At 42.1% G+C, this 15,145-nt stretch overlaps 1 protein-coding gene and 1 long non-coding RNA gene across 33 annotated transcripts in view; one reads left to right on the top strand and one right to left on the bottom strand.

The window, feature by feature from the left end:
• The window catches only part of DOCK9 (dedicator of cytokinesis 9), a 291,057-nt gene that overhangs the window by 163,127 nt on the left and 112,785 nt on the right, over positions 1 to 15,145 (top strand). For all 25 annotated transcript variants that reach the window (XM_045444882.1, XM_045444848.1, XM_045444766.1 and 22 more), the window contains exons 7-9: positions 680 to 814; positions 6,387 to 6,561; positions 7,724 to 7,791. In XM_045444882.1, the coding sequence (XP_045300838.1) occupies positions 680 to 814; positions 6,387 to 6,561; positions 7,724 to 7,791 (378 nt within the window). The remainder of the gene's footprint in view (positions 1 to 679; positions 815 to 6,386; positions 6,562 to 7,723; positions 7,792 to 15,145) is intronic.
• Positions 350 to 13,519, bottom strand: LOC123580316. 8 transcript variants are annotated; one of them, XR_006703255.1, is made up of 4 exons: positions 12,377 to 13,519; positions 11,687 to 11,774; positions 11,398 to 11,473; positions 350 to 415 (listed from the first exon to the last, which is right to left on the bottom strand). It is a non-coding gene; the product is annotated as an uncharacterized LOC123580316 (long non-coding RNA). The 8 variants fall into 8 exon arrangements; XR_006703252.1 differs by having other exon boundaries at positions 355 to 415; positions 11,586 to 11,774; XR_006703246.1 differs by lacking the exon at positions 350 to 415 and adding an exon at positions 10,227 to 11,062 and having other exon boundaries at positions 11,586 to 11,774; positions 12,377 to 13,518.

The following is a 15,145-nucleotide window of genomic DNA, read 5'->3' as shown; positions in this document are numbered from 1 at the left end:
AAGTCTAAGCACTTTTGGGAGGTCTACTGTGGCAAGGTGAACAAGAGCAAAGCTGGAGGACTGGAAGGAAAATGGTTTGATTGGAAGGGGGTTGGAAAGAGAAGAGCAAAACTAGTATAAAAAGCCATTCAGGAAAGAGGTAGGAGCAGAGGAAGAGCAGCATGAATACTGAAGAGAAGAGCCATAATGGAAGGGAGGGAGGGTGGACGGGGAGAGAAAAAGGAAATCCAGGGAAATGCGGACTGTCATAATCCTGAGGCTGGAAGATCGTTCAGTGTCACGAGGCAGAGAAAAGTTCCTATTCTGCGTGAGCAAGAAACCCTGGGGATTTGAGAAAGTTTCCATCCTTCTGTGCTGCATCCCAAATTGGAGCTCATTGCACTGCTTTTGGGTGGTTATGTAAAAATATCAAATGCTGTGGGTAAGAAAAAATGACCCATGAATGTTAATTGAACCACCTCCTCAGAATTTAAACGCACTGAAATTATTAGACGTGATGGAGAGTCTTAACTCACCCTTACCTGGGGCGTTGGCCAGGATTAGATTGGTTTTAGAGAGAATAGAAACAGTTTTTACACGTGTGTACTGTGTAAAAACACGTGTGTAGCTGTGAGTGATTGGTAGGGACTGTGACTCTGTTCGTTTTGAAACAAGAGCTGTGTATGTATTTTTCTCCCAGTCATTTAAAAGACGGTTTTTCCACCTGATTCAACTTGGTGACGGATCCTACAATTTGAATTTTTATAAAGATGAAAAGATCTCCAAGGAACCGAAAGGATCGATATTTCTGGATTCCTGTATGGGTGTGGTTCAGGTAAATATGAGTAGAGTTCTATCATCAAGTTTTCTGATCTGTAAAAGTACCATCTGTGAATTTGCAGATTTAAGCAAATACTTCCAAGAATGGCAGTATCGGGGGAGGAGGTAGAACAGCTCTCAGGTAAGTAAAGGCTCATTTTTCATCAGATACACGTGAAACAGGCAGACTTCTATTGTAGTCGGCTTAGCACCGTGGGGCTGAGCTCCAGTGTTTAAGGCTCAACCACTTTATAGCTGTGTGACCTTGGCCAGGCTATTACCAAAAGTTTCTGCATGTGCAAAATGTGGGTAATGATCATGTTTCCTTAGTAGAGTAAATTGAGGGGACTGGATGAATTCATTTGGAAATATTCAGAACAGTTCTTAGCATCTCCGTGATGAGTTTTATCATTTCTCTCGTAGTACCAATAACAGGATTAGTCAAGAGACTGGGTTTCAGATCCAGATTGAGTTCAAATCCCTGCTCTACCACTACCAGCTGTGTAGCTTTGGAGACACTGATCCTCTCTGTGCCTCAGTTTCCTCATTTAAATTGGGATAATTGTATTGAATATGGTTATTGAGAGGATTAATTAATATATGAAAAAAGAGCTTGGAACAGTGCTGGCACATGGTAAGAATTCAGCCAGTATTGAATATTTTTGTTAGTGCTATTGCAGTTGCAGAGTTATTCTTAAAAATTACTATTTTTTTTTTTTTTTGAGAGAACAAGAGCGAGCAGGTGAGAGGGGGAGAGAGAGACAGCGAGAGAGAGAGAGAGGGAGAGGGAGAGAGAATCTTAAGCAGGCTCCATGCTCAGCATGGAACCCGACTCAGGGCTCAATCCCATGACTGTGGGATTATGACCTGAGGCAAAATCAAGAGTCAGACTCAACCAACTGAGCCACTCAGGTGCCCCTTATTTTTAGGTCATGACCTAATGGTTCAGTGAGTTCAAGCCCCTCATCGGGCTCACTGCTGTCAGCACAGAGCCTGCTTAGGATCCTCTGTCTCCCTGTCTCTCTGTGCCCCTCTCCTACTGGTTCTCTTTCTCTCTCAAAACAAATAAATACACTTAAAGATTAATTTTAATCATACATAATGCACAACTGTACTCACATTATAAAAAAAAAATCAGACCATTACAAACTGGAGGTCCCTGTTGATCCCTATCTCTCCCTTTCCCAGGGAGCTGCTGTTACCAGTTTCGGTGTAGGACCTTCCAAACCTTAACAGAATTGTCTTTGAAAGCAAGTTGCCAGATTCCCCATCTGTCCGTCCATCTCCCCACCCCCTGCCACTTTCCAGAAAGGTCTAAGGCAGTAACTTACAAGGAAACATAAAACACAGGATAACACAGATAAAGTGTGTTTGAAGGCAGGAGAGGTGAACAAGGAGTCAAGGTAGGGAGGAGATGAACAGGAATTAAGCTAAGAAAGAAACATAGGTGTTCAAGAGACCTAACACCTGCTGTGGGTGGGTGACAAACTGGGCTCTGTGCTTCCTAGCTTGGAGACCCGTTCAATCCAGTTAGCCAGAAGCTGCCCGAGTAATCTCAGAATGAAGATCATTCAGGCATTTCTCATGGGGGCCCTGAGACAGAGGGCCCTGTGTGGTTAATGAACAATCTCCCTGACAACTCCTCACAATAGATGCAGTCACCATTATCAGAGAATTCTTCCTAAAATGACTCAGTGTTGGCTGATGACATTGGCCCAAAGCTCAGTTCTAATAAGAAAGGTCGTTTTGTGGGGCCAGTGTGATTGAGGTTAGAGACACAGCTCTCCGGCCTGACCTTCAGGTGTGTACTTGTTTATGTACTCACATGTTGAAAATTACATTGCATTTTCATCCCAAGTAATTCATTCATCTGGTTTAAACCGTCAAGCAGTGCAGAAAGGCAACCCTGCGAGCACCTTGTTGCCCGAGTGTCTTCCGCCTCACCCACTCCCCACTCCCCTGACGTGATCGTTTTCAGCTGTTTTCACTCTTCTTTCTGGAATGTGCCTCCATAATGCTGGAAAAGGCACGTCCGCTGCTTTTTATTCATCACTTCTCGACATTATGGAAGGTAGGATTTTAGTTCCTGCAGCCCTCCTTCCTGCTCTCATCTAGGTGAATTGCTGTCTCAGCCTCTGGATAGCCATCATTCTGGAAACTCTTTGCCTTCCTGCCTGTGTTGGATTCCCTGTTTCCAAGATCCCATGTTTTCTTTCTTGTTCCACTTTCTTATTTTGGAGGAGCACATCCTCCAAGTAGCTTCCTGAGAAAGAATGTCAAAGTTGTTAATTTCTTGAGAGTTAGCTTATCTGCCAATATTTTTGGTTTTGCATTCAAACTTGATGGATAGTTTGGGTGTATATAGAAATCCAAGGTGAAATTTACCTTCGAATTTGAAGACACCCCATTATGTTGTTGTTTTGGGGGTCTGATGTCCCTGCTCTTCTTAATCTTCTCTTTATCTCTAGTGACTTGCAATTTGGGTTATTTTGTCTTCATTTTGATGTGGGTTTTTTTTTTTTTTTTTTTTTTTTTTGGTAAACTGTTTGTTAAGGCAGAACCTACAAACAGAACATGGACACGTCATGAATGCATGACTCAGAATTTTTACTACTAGATTTGGATCTGTTTTGTCTTATGTGCTGAGAACTCTGGAAGAGCTCTCATTCTGGAAACTGTGTCCTGTGTAATATAGCCACCTTGGTCTTCTGGAGCTCTGCTCAGTCTCTTTAACTTAGGGGGACTGCAGGGCTCTGTCGGGCTCCCCTTCCCAGGCCACAACCCAGATACCGCCTCCAGCAGAAAGCTTAAGGGCTGCTAGGGTGCAGCTCATCTATGTCCCGTCCAGCAGGGGTCATGGTCCTGCCCTACCTGTGGTCAAATATCCGCAAATAGCTGTTTCATCTCTTCTGTTCAGTTTTCTAGTGGTTGTGATGGGAGAGCGAGTCCAGACCCTGTTCCTCCATCAAGCCAGCAGTGGAAATTAGGGGTCCAAACTCAGACACCTGCAGGAGCCGAGCAGGAAAATTAAGTAAAAGAACAGGCCTGCGTGGAAAGCAAGAGGGAATGCATCACATTCTGTGACAAACTGGAGCACGAATGGTCCCGTCTCGTGGGGCCGCCAGCAGCCTCCCCGCTGTGGCTGATGCTGGGCAGAGCTACCAGTTCAAGGGGGCCAGATGATCTGTTTTTGTCTTGTTTTTAGCAAAAAAATCCAGAAATACAAAATTTTACTTAAATCTTGGTATTTTTGATTACCGGAAACCAATTTAAAAACAGCCCCAGGGACGCCTGGGTGGCTCAGTCAGTTAAGTGTCCGACATTGGCTCAGGTCATGATCTTGCAGTTTGTGAGTTCGAGACCCACGTCGGGCTCTGTGCTGACAGCTTAGAGCCTGGAGCCCGTTTCAGATTCTGTGTCTCTCTGTCTCTCTCGGCCCCTCCCCTGCTCATGCTCTTTGTCTGTCTCTCAATACTTCAAAGTATGTTTCTTCACAGTGTAAAGTAGGCAGGACCAGAAACGGTCAATGACAGTGAATTAACTTCTTGTGTGGGATTTCCAACTAGGGGTTTCATTTGTATTCTTGAGCTAGGAGACCTTTCAAGTTACTTTCTAGTTAAATCTTCAGGCATTTCTTTTAAAGAAAAGTTTAAAGCAAAACTATTAAGAGTTTTGTCGCCTGTCTTCGGCACAGCGTGTAGGTGATTTGTGCGTCCGGCATCCCTGGGCTGTCGGTCAGCCTGTGTGGTATTCTCCATGACCTTAGGTCCTCCGTGACTTTAAGGGACATCTCTTCCTTCATATTCTTCATATTCTCTTCCTTCATACTCTTTCTTCATCAGATGTGGCTGATGGTGTTTAACATTTAATGAATTGTATTCAAGGCTTCAAAAAGTTAAATAATTTGTTTTTATCCACATCTGTTTGGAAGCTAAGCACCAACACTGTGGTTTGTTTGTTTTTGAATTGTTTTTGGACATTGTGGGAAAAAAAAGTAGTTGATTAATGCTATGGGTTCAAAGAAATGCATAAACTGAAAATTTTAAATAAACCTGCAAGTAATCCAGTGTAGAATCTTAAGGCCTAAAAGCATTTTAGAACCTTGAAGTTGATTACGTTTATTTTCAGATCAGGAAGATCAGGCTGAGAAAGAGGAATAACTTAGAACCAAGGCCTGATGTCTCCCCCACTTTTAACTTATTTTCACAGTTGTGACTGGGACAGAAAATATATTTCGTACCTAGCCTTTTGACTCCTGTCTGATTCTGGCCCTGACGTGAAGTGAGGCTCCCGCAGTGGGCAGTATGTACGTAGCTTGTGTGGCCCGCGTGTTTCTGAGAAGCACGCTGCCAAGAACACGGCCACCTTGGGGAGGGTCAGGGCGTCCCTGCCACCTACACCGAGGAGCCTCTCAGGGACTGCGGCTAGCCAGCCAGCTGCTAGTGGGTGAGGGCTACTCTGCCCCCTACAGGTTGCCCTCAACCTGTACATGCAAGGAATCTTGGGCTGTGGTCCTTAGAGCCGAACTTCTTTCTAGTGCTGTTCCCTGGAGGCAATTGTGCTCACCAGGGGAGGTTTGGTACTGTCTGGAGATGTGTGTTAATCTTCACAACTGGGGTTATGTTCCCTGCAACTAGTGGGTAAGGCCAGCGATGCTGCTAAACATCTTGCAGTGCACAGGCCAACTCCCACAACACTTACCAGCCTTAAGCATCAGCAGTGCCAAGGCTGAGAAACCCTGGTCTAGGGCACTTTCATCCTCCATCATTTAATGCATGTGACTACTGTCTTTGTACTTGGAGCTGGATACCCTTTGACAGGTGTAAAAACTAGAGGCATGAGGGAAGGCTGTAGACATGGTGTCCAAATACCTCTGGGGACTCACAAATGATGGGAAAGTTCCAGATGAGGAGGTCAAACACACTGAGAGATAATGTTTGCTTTATAAAATGGGATACCACGCACTACTTCATCAAAATTAAAAAAGGAGCTGGAGGAGTTGAAAATTTTCAGTGAAATTTCATTCATTTGGTAAATTTTTTTTCCAGAGCTTATTGTGTACCAGGCAGTGTTCTAGAAATCTGGATGTAGCATTGAACAAAAGTAATCTCTACCCTAAGGAGCTCTCATTCCATTTGAGGAGACTGACAACAAGTAAAATCCATGATGTGTCAGATGGGAAAATAAAATTATGGAGAAAATAAAGCAGGGAAGGTAGAGAGTGTTGAGGGTTTGTGGGGAAGGGACTTGCATTTTTTTTTAAGTTTGTTTATTTGTTTTGAGCAGGGAGGGGCGGGGGGGCAGAGAGAGAGAGTATTCTAGTCAGGCTCCACAGAGCCTGACACGGGGCTCGATTCTGCAGAGCCTGATGGCAGGGCTCGAACTCACGAACCACGAGATCATGACCTGAGTCAAAGTCAGGCGCTCAACCGACTGAGCTACCCAGGTGCCCCATGGGCATGCATTTTTAAATAGCTTGGCCCCAAACGCCAATGAGATAGCATCAATCAGAAAATAATAAAGAAGAAAAATTTTAAGGCCATTCCAGTTCTCTTAAAATGTGTCTCTGTACTCCTTTTCCATTTCAGAACAACAAAGTTAGACGTTTTGCTTTTGAGCTCAAGATGCAGGACAAAAGTAGCTACCTTTTGGCTGCAGACAGCGAAGTCGAAATGGAAGAATGGATCACAACTCTCAACAAGATTCTCCAGCTCAACTTTGAGGCAGCAATGCAAGAAAAGCGAAACGGAGACTCTCATGAGGGTAAGCAGACCTCGCTTTCTCCAGGGACATGCATACTTCAGGGCATAGGGAGCCTGTGTATCGCCAGCTACGTGAGCAATGGGTCAGATGTGAGCTCTTCACAGAGAGTTTGTGAGCAAAGATTTTGTCACGTTAGAATTTACTACCCTGACAACATTTTTATCAGGAAACCTTAAATGAGAAGAGCCACAGCTTCGGGGCAGAAAAGAAGACTGAGTTCAAGTCTCCGCAATATCATTTTTCAGCTGTGAGACCTTGGGCAAGCTACTTACATATTCTGAGCCTCGGTATTCCCATCTGTGAAGTAAGAATAAAACAGAACTTGCTGGTCGATGGGAAGATTAAATAAGATTATGTGTCTCGAGTACCTGGCACAAAATCAGCACTTAAAATACTGTGGTTATTACTGTCATTAATCCTATCCTTTAGATTTTTTAAGACAAAGTTAAGATGGGCAGAAGCCTCATTGGTGGGAAGAATCTGGCTATGTTCTTGACAATTCATGTTTTGTTTCAAGCTCTTAGCCCGGTGAATCTCAACCCTGGCTGTACCTTAGAAATTCTGTGAAACTTTTTAAAAAATTCTCTTTCTTATTTAGTTGGCCTGGGGTGGGACCTGGGCAGGCATTTTAGTGGGTCTGATGGATGTGGCCATGCAGACTGGTGTTCATAACTAATGTCAGTTCTTTTTATTTTATTTTTTTTTTTTTTTTAAAAATTTTTTTTTTAACATTTATTTATTTTTGGGACAGAGAGAGACAGAGCATGAACGGGGGAGGGGCAGAGAGAGAGAGGGAGACACAGAATCGGAAACAGGCTCCAGGCTCTGAGCCATCAGCCCAGAGCCTGACGCGGGGCTCGAACTCACGGACCGCGAGATCGTGACCTGGCTGAAGTCGGACGCTTAACCGACTGTGCCACCCAGGCGCCCCTGTCAGTTCTTTTTAGACAGTGTCCATGCTGTATCAATTATTAAATATTTGGTTCTCAACCCTGGGTGTAAGTATTTTTTTTTAAAAGCTCTGAGGTGTTTTTAATGGGCATTTAGAGTTGGAAACCACTGCATTCAAGGGTGAATATAAGAGAAATGGCCTTTGACCTCCTGCTTTAAATAAAATACATTCCATTACAAGTAACTCAGGTCATCTGTTTTGCCATTTTAGATGATGAACAAAGCAAATTGGAAGGTTCTGGTTCCGGTTTAGATAGCTACCTGCCTGAACTTGCCAAGGTAATAATCATCTTCAGTCTTCTACCCTTCATAGAATGATACTGAAATATTTCTCATTTCCTCGCTTGTCCAGGATGGAATCTATTGAAATGATTAACAGTTACATTGTAGTAAATCGTTAAAAAAGACATTGTGGTTACTGCTCTCTATTTTCTGTCCTAAATGTGAAGGGAGGTAAAATACTCACCTAAGTCAGATTTTAGTCTTGTTTTCTGGAAAGTGCCGTGCAGATTATTCTTTTTATTATTCTGTGTCCCTGCCCTTCCATAATGTTTACTACCAGATTACGAGTATTGAAGAAATAACCAAAACACACAGGTAAATTTCCCACGTTAACATGGTACCTACTATGTTCACACATACGCTCTCCCTATTCACGTTAATAGACACACTTCCAAAGAGGGTGGTCTGTGACAGTCCTACTGCTAAACCAAACAGGGGTTGCCTGAGTTTTGTAAATTGCCTCTGGGTCACTCTGAATGAAAAAAAAAAAAAAGTTACACTTGTCTTTAATAATTTTGAGAAACCTTAAAGTTACTGAAAATCACAAAGATCAAAACAGCCGACCTTATTCCCATGACCCAGATTCAACCCTGTTACTCTGTGGTCCTTTTAGCTTCCATATTTTTTAAAGAAATAAAACATCAACTATAGTTAAAGTTTTTTTTAAACACCATCCTTACTCCATTCCCTTCCTCCTCCACAGCCTCAAGCGGAGACAGACACTGTTATGAGTTTCCTGGGATTACTTCCATTTTATCTCTATATCTTTCCCAGTGTATCTATCATAATGATCTACATGGTTGTGTTCCTTTCATATGTTTAAAAATGTGGGGCGCCTGGGTGGCTCAGTCAGTTAAGCGCCTGACTTCGGCTCAGGTCACGATCTCGCGGTCCGTGAGTTCGAGCCCCGCATCAGGCGCTGTGCTCACAGCTCAGAGCCTGGAGCCTGCTTCAGATTTTGTGTGTCCCTCTCTTTCTGCCCCTCCCCTGCTTGTGCTCTGTCTCTTACTCAAAAATGAAATTAAAAGAAACGTTAAAAAAATTTTTTTTAATGTTATATAAATGCTAACATTATTCTATACTTTTCTTTCTTTTTTTTTTATTAAAAAAAATTTTTTTTTTCAACGTTTATTTTTTATTTTTGGGACAGAGAGAGACAGAGCATGAACAGGGGAGGTGCAGAGAGAGAGGGAGACACAGAATCGGAAACAGGCTCCAGGCTCTGAACCACCAGCCCAGAGCCTGACGCGGGGCTCGAACTCACGGACCGCGAGATCGTGACCTGGCTGAAGTCGGACACTTAACCGACTGCGCCACCCAGGCGCCCCTATACTTTTCTTTCTTAATTCAACTTTGATTTTGAGATCTGTCCAAGCTGGTATATAGATCTAGTTCATCCCTTTGATTGCACCGTGTAAGCATTTTATTTTAGCTGTTCTGTTATTTCCAATTTTTTTTTCCATTACAAACAATGCTACAATGAATATCCTTGTACTTGTCTCCTTGTGTGCATCTATGAATGATTCTCTTTTAAATGAGAGAAATATCTTTGTCTTCTCCAGCCATTTCCATTCTTGCTGTTACTGCCTTTTTCTTCTTCTCTGCGAATACAGTGTAATAGAGACCCTACACACCCACATCTTAAACACTGTAATAGAAAACATGGTTTATCCATATACGATTATAAATAGACTGGCATTCAGCATTGACCTTTACTTTAAGACAACATGGCTGTTCTAAAATATAAAATCTCCCTCCCTGGCTAGGACTTGAGAGTATTGTTTTTCTTCAAGACTTGACTGTTACCACAGTATCTTTTTAGCACCTGCCTATTAAAGCTAATTTTAGTGTCACCATTGTAACCGCCTACTAAGCTGGGACGGCTTTTGGCTTGTGTGTATGTGTTTTTGTGCTATGAACTTCTATGCATCGTATCTTGCATTGAGATTCACTTTTTTTGTTTCTGGATATTTGGGGGGCTCGTAATTTCTCAAAGCAGAATGTTTAAACCCATTTTATTTATTGAAGCAGATAACATATGCAATGCAATCCAGAACTTGGAAAGTAACTTTCTACACTTACTGGGTGAACACCGTGGACACCTAGGAGAAGACTCATATTGTTTGAGCCTGATGTTGATTAATTAGAAATCTGTATTTTTTTCCTCCCTGTGAAGACATTCAGGAGTTGTGCCCTCCTTTCTTCTCTCACTGACTACCTGTAGCTGGCCAGCATAATAATTCAATATTTCTCAATCCTAAGACCTAGGAAAACTTTTATTTACTTTATTGTTTTAAGTTTATTTATTTTGAGAGGAAGAGCTCACAAGCAGGGGAAGAGCAAAGAGGGAGAGGGAGAGGGAGAGGGAGAGGGAGAGAGAGAGAGGGAGAGAGAGAATGAATTCCAAGCAGCCTCTGCACTGTCAGTGTGGAGCCCAGCACGGGTCTCGAACTCATGAACCATGAGATCATGACCTGAGCCGAAGTCAGGAGCTGGATTCCCAACTGACTGAGCTACCCAGACGCTCCCTAGGAAAGTTTTTAAACTTTCCTTAGTTTAGTTGTATGAGATAACATATATAAGAGAGTTAACGCACACACACACAAAGATATTTAGAGCTCTTTTCAAACTGTGTGTAACAGGTTAGTTGAAGCAGTTTTGGTTGGTTAAATCAGATTAATTAGTTTAAACCCCCCATTTCTTTTTATTTTGCTTTGCTTTGCTTTATTTATTTATTTATTTATTTATTTATTTAATTGAAGTAGAACTTACATGGAACACTAATTGGATAGCTCAGTGGATTTCACATTTGGGCACCTGTATAACCACCACGCAGATCAATGCATAGAACGCTTCTAGCACTCCAGCAGACTATCCTGTCCTCCCCTCCCAGCTGATATGCCTGCTGTTTTTATGTCTGTCACCGTAGATTAGTTGCGACTGTTCCAGACCTTGTTATCAGTGGAATCATACAGTATGCGCTTTTTACGTGAGGCTTCTTTAACTTAACATTATATGACCCAGACATTTTAAAAATATAAATGGAATAGAACTGAATAGAGAATATTAAATACATTACCCTTAATAATGACAGATATTATTTAAAAACTTTTTTATCAAGTAATCTCTGTGTCCAACATGTGGCTCGAACTCACTCCCCTGAGTCTCATGCTCTACCAGTTGAGCCACCCAGGCAGCCCAATGTAGTATGTGTATATGTATTGGGTTGTGATATAAACGTATTTCTTACTGTGGTCATGGTCAAAGCCTGAAAAAGAAAGCATTATAAGGGGCTTCGCTGTTGTTATTTCTGCCCCCGACCCCAGCTCTTAAGTGTTTTAAAAATATTTTTATTTCAGAAGATAGAAAAAGGGCAGCAAGTAATTTTTCAAAGGGAAAAAAAAGAAGAATGAAGATGTATTGCCATGCAGTCAGTGTGCTGCTGGCACACTTGTGATGCTTGTGTGGTGTTGCGGGGTGGGTGAGCCCAGGCCTGACTGTGCGGGACTCTCAGCCCTTCACAGTCCAGGGCTCCAAGCACCAATGTGGTCTTAGCTTAGTTTATAACCTTCTCCACTGTGTCCGGGTGGGGACCATTTGTACCTGTTAAGGAAGCAGGGAGTTGACTGACTGCTGGTCCTCTTGATCTTGAGAGGAATGGATTCCATAGTTGTGTAATCTGCAGTTGAAGTAGAGGTGGGGGGGTCGGGGTGAAGGAGAAAGAGACTGTGTGCATAGCCACTTGGGAGAGGGGAGTTTAATCAGAGATGAAGAGGCCAAGAAGTCAATACCAGGGATGGAGGTGTAAGGAAGGGTCCAGCGGGAGGTCAGGCCACAGGTAAATAAGTTGCAGACAAAAGACGAGCGGTGGAGTCAAGCAGGAGGTACTGACTGTGTGATTTAGTGGCAGGCTCCTCTCTGGTCAGCTCCTCTTTCTGCTGCATTCATCCTGTTGCCCCGGCTTTTGTCTTCCACTGTGACTGAGACATAACAAACAGGATATGAGTGACAGGAAGTTGTTTCGGTACAAAAATAACTGATGTCTCATTTTGGAATATAATGGAGGGGGGCCCTTGACATATGACAAGCGTGGTATGGGCCTAGGTTTTCAGAATATGTTGTACATTCTCGGCCCTTAGATTGCTTGTACATTTAGTACTGAACGTCTTTGTTGTTTTCTTATTGAAGACACACTGTATCTACCCTAAAATCTCTTCTTTTCCTCCTGTTGTCTAATATGGAACCAAATACATGTTTGTTGTAAATGTAACAGCACTTATAGTATTAGAGCACATGGTCTTATAAACATTTTTATTAACTACACAAACTGTAGTTAAAGTTAGTCAATTGGTTTCTTTTCTACAAAGTCAAGGGGTAAGGCAATCAGGTTGTAAGCCCGAGTATGATTCATTTAATAATGTTTTTCACTGGTTATGTTTATCCTAGGTGTCATTGGTACATATATGTCACCTCCTTGTGTAAAGACAGTATGAAGAAAACCCTCATGCTCCCACCCTATATTTTCCTTCACAGCTTTTCTATTTTTGTAGGTTTCTTTGGTACTCGGAGAACAGCAACTCACCTTAGTTTTGTCTCCGCAAGTGGTTCTGAAAGAAAAGCATTGTTTCATGTTAATCCAAAATTGCTCACATTCAGTTACTTTATAACTTTTTAGCGAGTGAACTTAATTTTTCTAGGTAAACCTTGTGTTGAACACAAGATGAATTACTGTGTCTCAAACTTTATAGTCTCGCTGAGGTTGAGTAAGGGTCAGTCGGCCAGGCTTAGCAGCATATGTTGGAAACCAAACAGTTTCACAGATACCTTTTCTGACTTTTTTAAACCAAGTCTGTAATAGATGCTTCCTTCCCTGTATCCTAATCCAGAGAACTATGTCATTGTGTTATGATACAACGGAGGTGGCTGGGGTTTTGTTTATGAGGTCAGCAGGCATTCCAGCATTCCATCTCTTGGGTCTCCTTATTCTCTGTGCTTTATTATTGGTTTGTGACACAGAGGACGAGATAGTGGTCCCGGGGCATTAGATACCGTGCAAGTAGTGGAAACAAATCATGACAGCTCTTTAAATTAAGAAATATACGTTCTGGCCTCAAAGGAATTTGCTAAGTCTTTTTGTTCCAACCTATTCTGTTTAAGCCAACAGCCAGCACAATGTTTTTCTGATAACTCATCCTCAAAATAAGATGCTGTTGGCCACGGTCTCTGGCATTTAATTGTTTTGCTTGCTCAGAGATGAACTTAAGACACAGAGTATGCTTGAAGCCTGTGGCAGTCCTTCTGGAAACCCTTTGAATGTTTGGTCCATAATTGCATCTTAGGTGAGGAAGAAAGCATTGTCAGGGTGTGTCTTTAGTGGTTAAAGGTAGGGCTCACAGGAGTGAGGGGAACGGCCTTTGTTTTAGACGAATCATTCTCTTGACTTCTAAGCAAGTACCAGTTTTTACAGATGACGGCTCTGTCATTGTCCATTTTCTTCATGTTTTCCTTTCTGCTGAACCCAAAGTATTAGACAGGTTGTGAGCAGGACAGCAGCAGCAGGGTCCGGGGAAAAGCCAGTCCAGTTCTTCCTACCTCCACGGTATGGACCAACCACAGGTTATTTTAAGAGGAGGGCTGGTTTCTGTCACTTTGAGAAGTGCTGGGTGGCATAGGCTGTGGGATAATGTTTTTTTATAGCTATGTTTTGTGGGTCCTTAGACTGTGAAAGTACTCATTACAGGAATTTATTTTATCGTCTTTACTGAAACTTAAGTAAAAATAAGTGTGTTTGCTATAATAAGTGAAAATATCCAAAGTTATATAGAGTTAATCTTTCCCCTTCATCCTCCACCCCGACACCCAGAGAGCACTAGTGTTACTAACCTGTTGTAATTCCCCTGGTGTCAAACCGATTGCTCGTGGAAACATGCACACATATATAGCGTTTGTAGTTTTTTAAAAAATATGTTCGTGATATATATACATGACTCTGAAACTTGTTCCATCACTTAAAAGTATCTTGTAGGTGTCCCTCTGGGGCCGTAGAGGGTCTAGTTTACTCATTTTTCATAGCTGCGTGGTATTACAGATATGGGTATTATGCACTTTATTTAACATCTCCATATTCATGAACATTTTGGGTTATTTTCCTTTTTTTAGTCTCTACAATCTGTGCACAGTAAACAACGTGACCTCTTTACAAAATACTTGTGTTCTAGGGATGTTCCCCAAAGTGGGACCTCTGGGTCAGAGGTTATTGTGTTTTTAATGCTTTAAATATTGCCAGGTTGCTTCCCCAAAAAGTTGGAACAACTGACATTTCCATTTCTCTGTGTCCTCACCAGAGGAGTGAAAATGGTATTTCCCTGCTTTAATTTGTGTTTTGCTACTTAGTGGTGAGATTTTCCTACTATCATATATTTGGGTTTCTTCCTCTCTGACTTGCATGCTCATATTCTTTACCTATTTTCTTTTCTTTTCTTTTCTTTCTTTTTTTTTTTTTTTTTTTTTTTACTTTTTTTTATGTCTTTATTTTATTTTGAGAGAGAGACAGAGAGTGCAAGTGGGGGGAGGGGCAGAGAGAGGGAGAGACACACAATCCGAAGCAGGCTCCAGGCTCTGAGCTATCAGCACAGAGCCCGACGTGGGAGCTTGAACTCACAGACTGTGAGATCGTGACCTGAGCTGAAGGCCGATGCTTTTAACCAACTAAGCCATGCAGGTACCCCCTTTTTTTCTTTTCTAATAGTCAAAGGCCAGAGAGCCTCAGTTAGAAGTCAGGCTTCTATTGAATGTGTTGAGGTCTTGGGCAAAGTATTAATCCCTTGTGCCTCAGTGTCTCCTCTTTTAAACAAGGAACATACTAGGACCCACCTCCTATTGTGGTATAAGATTTAAATGTGCACTTAGGATAATAGCATAGAAATGTTGGCTGTTATCCATGAAAATTTGCTTTTATCATTATGATACTTCCAGATATTTGTTATTCCCTGACTCTAGGGCAAAGCCCTGCCCTTCCCAAGCCACGTTTTCTTTCTGCCTAGGTTTTACTTGGTAATTCCTTCAAATACCATTTGTTAGGCATCCCCTCTGTTTAATGCATCGTAGGCCATGGAAGGAATGGGGGAAGGATCTGAGTTTGCTTTTAATCAGCATCATCACAGCTGTCAATGTATGTAAGGTAGACTGTAAGCTTTTAGGTTATTTTTACATCTAAAGGTGTCGCTTCTTTCCCATTAAATGGTTTCTCTAGTGAAGAATATATCCCCTGGATATTAGTGGCAACATCAGGATGCTTTGAGTCTCTTTTGGCTCGTTGTTGATTTTTTTTTTCTTTTAATGTGTCTGCATC

This window comes from Leopardus geoffroyi, chromosome A1, assembly GCF_018350155.1.
Source record: "Leopardus geoffroyi isolate Oge1 chromosome A1, O.geoffroyi_Oge1_pat1.0, whole genome shotgun sequence".
Lineage (NCBI taxonomy): Eukaryota > Metazoa > Chordata > Mammalia > Carnivora > Felidae > Leopardus > Leopardus geoffroyi.
This window is presented reverse-complemented; position numbering and strand designations above follow the sequence as displayed.